Source organism: Labrus bergylta, chromosome 24 (assembly GCF_963930695.1).
Source record: "Labrus bergylta chromosome 24, fLabBer1.1, whole genome shotgun sequence".
NCBI lineage: Eukaryota > Metazoa > Chordata > Actinopteri > Labriformes > Labridae > Labrus > Labrus bergylta.
The window spans coordinates 4205151-4214984 of NC_089218.1; the positions used below are offsets into that span (position 1 = coordinate 4205151).

At 36.6% G+C, this 9834-nt stretch overlaps 1 protein-coding gene across 3 annotated transcripts; it reads left to right on the forward strand.

Annotated features, from left to right (window-relative positions):
- Positions 1-855: 855 nt before the first annotated feature.
- On the forward strand, positions 856-4322 carry LOC110000998 (uncharacterized). Of its 3 annotated transcripts, none has more exons than XM_065952242.1 (6): positions 856-1239; positions 1500-1547; positions 1737-2048; positions 2340-2472; positions 2945-2981; positions 3072-4322. In XM_065952242.1, the coding sequence occupies exons 1-6, from the start codon at positions 1176-1178 to the stop codon at positions 3216-3218; spliced, it is 741 nt and encodes a 246-aa protein (XP_065808314.1). In that variant the 5' UTR covers positions 856-1175; the 3' UTR covers positions 3219-4322. The 3 variants fall into 3 exon arrangements, with proteins under 3 accessions (XP_065808314.1, XP_065808313.1, XP_065808312.1); XM_065952241.1 differs by having other exon boundaries at positions 857-1239; positions 1497-1547; XM_065952240.1 differs by having other exon boundaries at positions 857-1238; positions 1487-1547.
- Positions 4323-9834: the final 5512 nt, after the last annotated feature.

Below are 9834 nucleotides of genomic sequence, written 5' to 3' on the forward strand. Positions count from 1 at the left end.
TCTGAATTTGAAACCAGAGTCTGCGCAGTAGGTACCGGCTGGAAGAATATGATCAAGGCTACAAACATGGAGACCGAAATAAAAGATAAGAACGCTGCAGATTTTGCAAGTTTAACCCAGAGAAGAATTGAACATAAAATTCCCCGAAAAAACCCCCAAAAGTGACCGGAGACCCCGGCCAAAAAGAACAAATGAGTCTGCAGTTTGTTACAATCATACGTTGCTGCTCGTAGTTTCATAACTTGAGTTGAGTTTTAAGTTATTCTTGACACTTGCAGTAGTCAGGTCATTAGAGTGCTATTTGAACACATCACATTGGTTTCCTTGTGAGAGATTCAAGATGATATAAATGAGGTGACGGCAGTGTGAGCTACTTCAGGCAGAGATTAAAATGTTTTTTATTGTCAGACAGCCATGCTTACTTTGAAATCTCAAATTGAGGGGACTGGTTTAAAAAAAGGAGCGCTGTGAAACTGTGTGGCGGTTAGAAACTGCTAGCAAAAATGTATTTTGAAAAGAATGCCTGCAGACCTAGAGTAGATACTGTTTGTATGTTAATCATGACTTTATTAAGACAATTAAAAAAAGAGGTGGCTTAACTTGCTTGCATGTAATTGCCCCAAAGAAAGACATTGCAGCGGTTTGCAGCAGACTTGTGGTTACAGGGTCGAGGATGTTAAAGAGTGACTGTTTATAACACATGCTGGTGTAGAGTTATAAGAGTGCGATGTGGTGATGACGCACTGGTTTCCTTGTGAGCGTCATCATTTCTCTGAGCTGCAGAGGCCACAGAACTTTCTATTTATTGCTGAAGCACAGTCCTCTATATATGTCATGGCCACAAAAGCGATCAGCTCAGCTTAAGCGGGTCCTGTGACACAACACTCCCTCTCACTAAAGATTCACACTGAAAGACCATTGCAGGAAACTCTTAATATTGATTAGACTCTTGGTGGATGCAGCTGAAACTGGAGCATGAGAACTGCAGGCTACAAGAAAGGTGTTGAAGTTACAATAAGATTACTGTCATGTGAAAGAAGAAGTGTCAAGCAGGACTTCCTTTATAGAAGATTTCTCACTACCGAGAGTCCGAACACTAAACAGTGCAACAAGGTGTTTTTATCTTCAGTGTAGTGTTGTGCTCAGCCAGCTGAAGTTCCCTTTTTTTGCCCAGGATGGCAAAATGGACCTTGTGCTTCGCTCTGCTTTTGCCACCAATAGTGTTTTTTGGAAAGACAGGTAATGTACACAAGCTCCTTTTACTTCTTCATGTTGTCCTGATTTTGGTTTAAAGAAGGCAACGACACATTTTCTGCAGTTATCTGTCTTTCTGGTGTAATAAACATTTTGATTAACTGTTTGCAACATTTAAAAAAATACAGCAACAGATAGCTCAGACTGTGTTCGGTATTGTCATGTCAATGATTGTTGTAAAGATTTCATTAATTATATATGTGTTCATGAAGCAAAGAATCATTTCCTCATCGTGTTTGCAGCAGCTTCTGAGAAGATCTGTGGAAGAAAACACAATGAAACAGATGCTGAAGGTAGGCCTGTACAGGAACATTTATTCTAAACAGTACACAGAGAGCCAGTGTGACAGCTCTGTGGAATCATTGTAGCTTATAGTAAATATGCTAACTTCAAATATTACAGAGTTTATCCCGCCATAATATATTATTAGAAAAAAATGCATTAATAGATTATGAGTCCAGATTTATTTTCTATGTTTGCAGAGACTCTGGAGAAAACCATCGGGACAGAACCAGATGTTACAGCGTTATGCTCCAACGACACAGAGTATTTCATCTCATTGATAATTTGTAAGATCAGAACAAAGAGAAGAGGGAGAAACGAATCTTGTTTGTCTTATCGACATGAAATTGGCTTTGAGAATAAATGTGAATCAGGAGTCAAACTTCTGACAGAGACTCAGACGGTGTTTCTTCAGTTGAGCAGTTTAACACCAGAGGATGAAGGGAGCTACACCTGTGAGTGTTCATGTGGGGATGGAACTTTTTTTACCCATCTGAATGTCACTGTGGAAGGTAATTTAAATTTCCCCTCATACTTAATGTAATCCAAGCTCCTTCTTTTATCATAGTTGTAAAACTCCTGAATTATCTTGCTTGTTCTTAAAGCTCCCAAAAACATGTTTCTTGTTCTAAATCCACTCTGATCCTGTATTTGATCATGCTTATAAACCCCTTTTTATCAGCCCTGCTCAGAACAGGCTGTTTCTGTGTCTGTACCTTTAAATATGTAAATGAGCTGTGACCACGTCCCCTCTCTGTGGCTTGTGCTTTCTCGCTCCATGCTCTATTGTTTACGGTGAGAAGGCAGACTCAGAGGGCAGAACAAAGACCTACCTGTGGGAGGGTCAGACGTGAGGTTTTTCTTGATGGGTGTTACTGCAGTCGTGATCATAACTGCAGTAATCATCGGATTTATCTACAGACACATGCGCCGCAGGTAAGAGACTACTTTTAAATCAATAATAACATGTTTAAGCAATGCTTAACTTGTGAGACAAGAGTGATTTCCAACCAAGTAATCTGATTGGATAAGAGGCATTGTGAATGTGATGTAGAGTGTAAAAGCACATGAGCTAATATCAATAATTATTACTCTGCTTTAGACATCCTGGATACAGTAAAATGTCCCGACTCTCCGCCCCAGGGGTGTGTCCAGATGGGTGGCCAGGGGTGGCATGGGCCCCCCTGGTGCCACCACAAAAATCCTAAATAGAAGTCAATAAAAACATTAAACAGAAATAGACAAAAAACAGCATCAGTTATTTTCAGTCGAATACATTTTAAGATCTTGATATATTCATATGAGGTAGTGACACACGATAGATGGTGTTCATTTACTTCTGTTCTGAAAAGCTGACTGAAAAACGCACCGTGAAGATTTATTACAAATGTGTTGTTTCACCTTTCAGAAAACTGAGACAACCGCTGAACAGTCTTCAAATCATGGTACAGTCAAGAAAAAAACATCTTTTTTTTTAAAATTAATTTTTGCAAATTATTTAACGTAACTGTATTTTTATCTGTGTCTTTCCTAAGGAGCCTTATGACATTGAACCGTACAGCACCTTCACACGGACAGACTGTGCGCTTTATTCAACCGTCAATCTGCACGGCTGTAACATAAACACCAACAATTCAAACACGTTTACCAGAGAGGAAATGCATGCAGGGAAGTTTTTGTAAATTTTGAGTTCTTGTCTTCAACTTTTTCCAATGCACATTGATGAAAAACCACTGTGGATTCACCAGCGTGACCCATAGGTGTAATCTCAATGGCTGTCCTTATTCATGAGGGAAGTATGTGTAGCATGTGTTCAAAGTTAAAGTAGGCCCACTGTCCACATGATGGCACTGTTTTACTTTCTGACGAGTCCCTATGTTTCATTCATTCTGGTCATTCTGTTTTTTTCACTCTTAACAACTGTGATGCTCAACCAGCTTTATGACAAATACCTTTAAACTTTGATTCATAGCCCAAGGTTTTTATTAGTTTATAGTGACCCTGCTTTTATTTGAGACAGGTGTAAATACATTTTGTACATGCTAAAGAGAAGTCCTCTGTGCACACACATGGAGTGCAGGAAAACTAGTTCAAACATTTGTTACCTCCAGGTTGGATTATTGTATGTAAATGGGTTGTGTCTGTACCTTTAAATATGTAAATGAGCAGTGTCTGACCCCGCCCCCTCTCTGGAAGGGCTTGGGTGGCTTGTGCTTTCTCGCTCCATGCCCAATTATTTACAGCTAGAAGGCAGACTCAGAGGGCAGAACAAACACCTAGCTGTGGGAGTGTCACCCACCCAGGGGGAGGGGTTACTGCCCTTTGTGATGTCATGAAGGGAAAATCTCCAAAAGGCCTGTTTGAGCACACATTTTCTGAAAAGTGGAGCAGGCAAAAGATGGAGAGGATGGACTTTTCTCATAATTGTGGACAGACTAGGGACACATTAAAGTTAGAAAACCGTGGGAAAGGGCATTTTGCATCATAGGCGACCTTTAAGTCAAGCTACAGTAGGTCATTTAATTGAACTACTGCCCTTGTCCCAGTTTACAAGCACTCGGGGAAGAATCAATTTATTAGCGGTAGTATGTCGGACTCTGCTGTGAAACATGGAAAAGTTTCAAAAAAAGTTTTAGTCGGACTGATGAAATAACTGTATATAAATGTGCTGAGAGTGAACTGTTCATATAACTGTATTGATGTATTTCTTTTTTTTTTTTAATATGTAATGTTAAGTTTGTAGCAGTCGAGTGATGTTTTTCATAAAGTTTTAACAATGAAACCTTCTTCCTTCCTTTTTCTTTGTGTGTCTTCCTTGGAAATAGTCCACTTCTTTTGTTCCTAAAGAATGAGGAGAATCTTTTGTATTCACTTGAAACAAATCTTTCAGCCATTCTTCTTTCCCTCAAGTGTTCCCCTGCTAACACTTAACCTTTTTACTGAGGACTTTTCACTCTCATCCTCTTACTTTATATTCAATCACATTCTTTGCATTCTTTATCATTTTGGCTTTTTGAGTAACCCCAATCCCGTTCTGGCACAGAGCAGGGGATTCCTAAGAGTCAGGGAGAACAGATTGACTGGCTTCAGTGAGGGAGATTTCAGAGAAATTAGTCAGCTATCAGCATTCGACCAAGTCAGCTCTTCTTAAATGCAAGCAATCACCTAGACTTTAGACTTTTTTGTCCACATGGGCAAATTCCTTTTCACAGCACCGTTTCTGTCCAAACAGACAATTCCCACCACAGAGCAGTATACAAAACACAGAGTATAAAAAAAACCCAACAATCAAGAGTTCAAGAGTTCCCACTCTCAGGATCAGGCTCTGTAAGGTGGGGTAAGGTGGGTGATCAGTGTGTGATGCCCTGTTCAAGTACGGTCTGTGCTGTCAGCAAAGCGTGCGCCATCCTAGAAAAAGTTTGGTATGCTGCCCTGGGATCAAAATGACTGAACAGGACAGTGATGTGAAGTTTCTGTTAGCGACAGTTTGTTGTTTGAATCTGGATATAATTAACATAGAAGACTTCTCAGCTGCAACTTGTTTACTCAATCAGCTGAAAGGCTTTTTGTTTCTTTCACTTTCTGACACTGTGCTTGACTCATCAAGAAGCTGCTGGGGGAATTAAATCCCCTCATTTGTGTTGTAAACTACTTATTTCTCAAACCACTTGAGTTTTCCCCCATTTTATATGTACATGTTACGAAATAGATTAAGATTGTACCCTAACTCAACAGTTAATAAAAATGAGCACCAGAATGACTCTTATTCTCCATAAAATCAAAACAATGACTTATACAAGAATGTACCCCGTGTACCGTGTGTGCTGATATTGACATGAACATGGCTGTAACATGTTTATTTCTGCTGTCAAAATGGGCTTTTTAATTACCACTTACTGTCTTAATATGATATTTACATCAAGTCACTCGGGGACAATCAATGCTGGTAAACCTATAAGCAGATATAAAAGGTAGATATACTGGAAGGCTGATTCAAGATGTACAGTATCTGTTTCTTTCTGTTGTTCAGGTGAGAATAGTATCAAAAAAGATTTCAATGGTTTCAGCTGTCAAAAGGGACCAGAGAATTCAGTCAGCTTTTCCCTTCCATAAAACTGGAGAATTCATTTGTAAAAAGAAAACAACATATACATGTTGTTGTGCGACTGTCTGGCGGGCAGTGACTATCTATAGCTAGCGATAATGTTTCAAAATACGAGAAGTGGTGTTTTGGGGTGTTTTTTTCCTTGCTCATAGGACTGGTGCTTGACACAAGGTCACACAACAGAAACCACAAGCCAAGCCACAAGCACGCGTTTAGAATTACACACAGATGCCAGGTACTTCCCTCAGTTAGAGAATAGTTTAAAAAACAACAGGACGGGACAGGTGAACCTTACTGCAATAACAAGACTCCAATTAAATATACTTGTATTAAAAAATGATCTGTAAGCCCTTATGAAACCCATCTTTATTATGTGATGTTGAACCACACCTTTCAGGGGAAATGACTCTCTCTATCTGAGAGAGACATGCTTCTCATACACACAGGCACAAAAAAGTCCTGTGGAAATGCATGAATGGAGAGATGTGTGTAGCACAGGAAGAGCTGTTGGGCGTGCCTTGCCGCATGCATTTATGATGAAACATTGAAACTTAATTCGACTTTATATATTGTTTCCCAGGCTTTGAATATTTGACACGCACTGATATTGAACAATCATGACCTCATTCCAAGAAGAGCAGCTAGGTTCTTTCCAGTTAAATTCAGAAGAATCTATGACTTCCTCCTTTGTTGTTGTTGTGTAAACAAGGAACTCAATCATGTGAAATTAGTGGTGTATAATATACCATACAGAGGCATGATGGGGCATGCAGCCAAGACTGGAGGAGGTGTGGCTGTGTATGTGGACTAAAACCTTAATTGTAAGGTGGTAGATGGATTGACAACTGCAATCGGAAATTTATTAGAATGTTTAACTGTTGAAATCTACATGGAAAAAAGGAAGAACGTAATTGTTAGCTGTATTTATAGAGCACCGGGTTCCAATATTGATATATTCAAAGAACGGGTGGAAGAAATGTTCACAATGTCTAATCAAAAGGTCATGTTCATCTGTGGGGATTTTAATGAAGATCTGCTTAATCCCAATAACCACAAACCAACTGAAGACTTTATCAATACAATGTACAGTCTAAGCCTCTATCCAAAAATCACCAGACCCAGCAGGATTACATCTCACTGTGCCACAACATATTTACAAACATTATAGACAATAATACAATAAGTGGATTAATGATCAATGACATCAGTGACCATCTGCCAGTGTTTATAGTTTTCAGTAACGACTACAAGAGGGAAAAACAGGAGAGTACATTCAAGTACAGAAGAGTCAATGAACGCTTTAAAAAATGAATTAATAAATAAAAATTGGGAAATATTATATAAAGAAGAAAACATTGACAAAGCTTATGAAATATTCTTAGGGGTATTTAAATTGTTGTATGATAAACATTGTCCAATAAAATAAATCAAAATGAAATTTAAATATTCAGATATTCCATGGATAACTAAGGGATTACAAAATGCCTGCAAAAAGAAAAATACACTATATAAAGAATTCATAAAACTTAGAACCAAAGATGGAGAAAATAAATATAAGAAATATAAAAAATAAGCTAACTAATATTATGAGAAATATTAGGAAAGAATATGACAGCAAATTATTATTATTATGGAATATATTAAATAGTGTTATTGGAAATGGTTCTAGACAAGTTAAATATCCACATGACTTTATTGACAATGATATGACTATTGATAATATGGATGATGCAGTTAATGGCTTCAATAATTATTTTGTAAATGTTGGACCGATACTGGCTGAAAAAATCCTTGTTTCTGTGAGATCAGACGACAAGCATTATGATTTCATAGACATTAATCCAAAATCAATGTTTCTAACAGCAGTGGAAGAGAGTGAAATGATAGAGATTGTTCATAAATGTAAAAACTAAACTTCGACTGACTATAATGACATTGACATGAGAATAGTTAAACAGGTCATTCAGGGAATTGCAAAACCACTAACGCACATCTGTAACTTATCATTTAAAACTGGTAAATTCCCAAGAAAAATTAAAATTGCAAAAGTCATACCGCTGTACAAAACTGGAGACAAACACCACTTCACAAACTACAGGCCTGTTTCACTGCTTCCTCAATTTTCAAAAATCTTAGAAAACTCTTTGCTGACAGACTAAACAAATTTATCAATAAACACAATTTACTAACTGACAGCCAATATGGATTCAGACCCAACAGATCCACCTCATTAGCAGTCTTTGAGCTAATTGAAAAAATCACAAATTCCCTGGACCAAAAGAATTATGCAGCTGGTGTTTTTATTGATCTCAAAAAAGCATTTGATACAATAAATCACGACATATTAATTCATAAATTAGAACGGTATGGTATCAGGGGGGTTGTATTAAACTGGCTGAGGAGCTGTCTATATAACAGGCAACAGTTTGTGAAGTTGGGTGAATACACGTTATCTTGTTTGGACATTGCTTGTGGTGTCCCCCAGGGGTCAGTGTTGGGCCCAATTCTTTTTATTCTCTACATAAATGATACATGTAAAATATTCTACAATTTGTGTTATTTGCAGATGACACAAATATGTTTTGTATGGGAGAGGATTTGCAGCAGCTTCTGGAGTTAATCTGAAATGAGCAAATTAAAAAGGTGGTTTGACAATAATAAATTATTATTGAATTTAAGCAAAACAAAAATCATGTTGTTTGGAAATTGTAATTTAAATAATGACGTACATGTTAAGATAGATGGTGTTGATATTGAAAGATGTATGTAAATAAATTCCTAGGTGTGACAATAGACCACAAGCTCTGCTGGAAACCTCACATAAAACATGTTAAATCTAAACTGTCACGTAGCATCTCAGTCCTGTGTAAAGCAAAGCATGTATTGGATCACAAATCATTGCATATTCTCTACTGTTCAATGATCTTACCTTATTTAAGTTACTGTGTGGAGGTCTGGGGGACCACTTACAAAAGCTCACTGCTACCACTAGTCACACTTCAAAAACGAGCCATAAGAACAATCAATAAAGCAGGATATTATGATCACACCAACCTCCTGTTTTTACATTCCTGTTGACTATCAAGTGGCACAAATCATGTTCAAAGCAAGAAACAAACTGTAACACCTTCAAAAACTTTTTTTGACAGACAGGCGGGTTATAATTTGAGGGAAAAGTTCAATTTTAAGCTGCTAGCTGTTCGCACGACTTTGTGGTGTGAAACTGTGGAATGGTATGAGCACGGAGCTAAAGCATTGTCCAAACATGATCCAGTTTAAAAACATGTACAAAGCAATGATTTTCAAAAGTTACAGGGATGAGGGAGAGCTTTACGAAGGAAAAAAAATCAATAATAATAATAATAAAATAAATATAATAACAATAATAATAATTGGGTTTACAAGTTTTGTATACACAGGTGTATGTCAATGTGTATTATATATATGTAAATTGTACATATAGTAGCCTATATCAAATTGTATATATATATATATAGATTGTATCAAATGTATAATAGTGAACATACTGTACCAAACTGTATAGATATAAAGATTGTATTAATATATAAAATGTAAATATAGTACATCAAATTGTACAGATAGATATGTATAGATATAGATATATGGAGTGTATAAATATATAAATTATAAAAAATCATAGTATATCAAGTTGTATATATGTATGGAAAATCATTGGATTGTAAATATCAAATATGGTATCATAAATATTGTGTAGCAAATTGTATATAGATAGATTGTATATATAGAGAGATTATAAGGAACACAGGAAGTTAATTTAATTTAATAAATATTAATTATTGAGCTGTGGAAAAGGGGTAGGATTAAATAAGTTTTATACTTCTTCGTACGTTCAGGCATATCAATTGAATATATGTAATTTTTTTTTCTTTTTTTGTGAAATAATTTGAACATTGTTTTTTGTTTATTGTATTTTCGTGCTTTTCATTTTGTTTTGTATTTTTTATATGTTTGCTTTTATTTGATATGTCTGAAATAAATTTCATCAATCAATCAATCAATGCTGAGAACTCAAATCCAACTGTGATTGGCCTCTGTTAGCAGATGACTCATTCCTGTTGTTTTCTGTTGAAAGAGAAAGAGAAATGCAGGAAAGGCACAAGGATGTTTACAGTCACTGCATCAGATTGTAGTTACGATTATTATGTTTGGTC

What these genes read in the sequence shown, in the direction of transcription:
- LOC110000998 (XM_065952240.1), top strand. Translation starts at nt 1,176, where the DNA reads ATGGCAAAATGGACCTTGTGCTTCGCTCTGCTTTTGCCACCAATAGTG. An exon ending in CAATGAAACAGATGCTGAAG is followed by an intron (nt 1,548 to 1,736) that starts GTAGGCCTGTAC and finishes CTATGTTTGCAG; the next exon opens with AGACTCTGGAGAAAACCATC. An exon ending in TACAGACACATGCGCCGCAG is followed by an intron (nt 2,473 to 2,944) that starts GTAAGAGACTAC and finishes TTCACCTTTCAG; the next exon opens with AAAACTGAGACAACCGCTGA.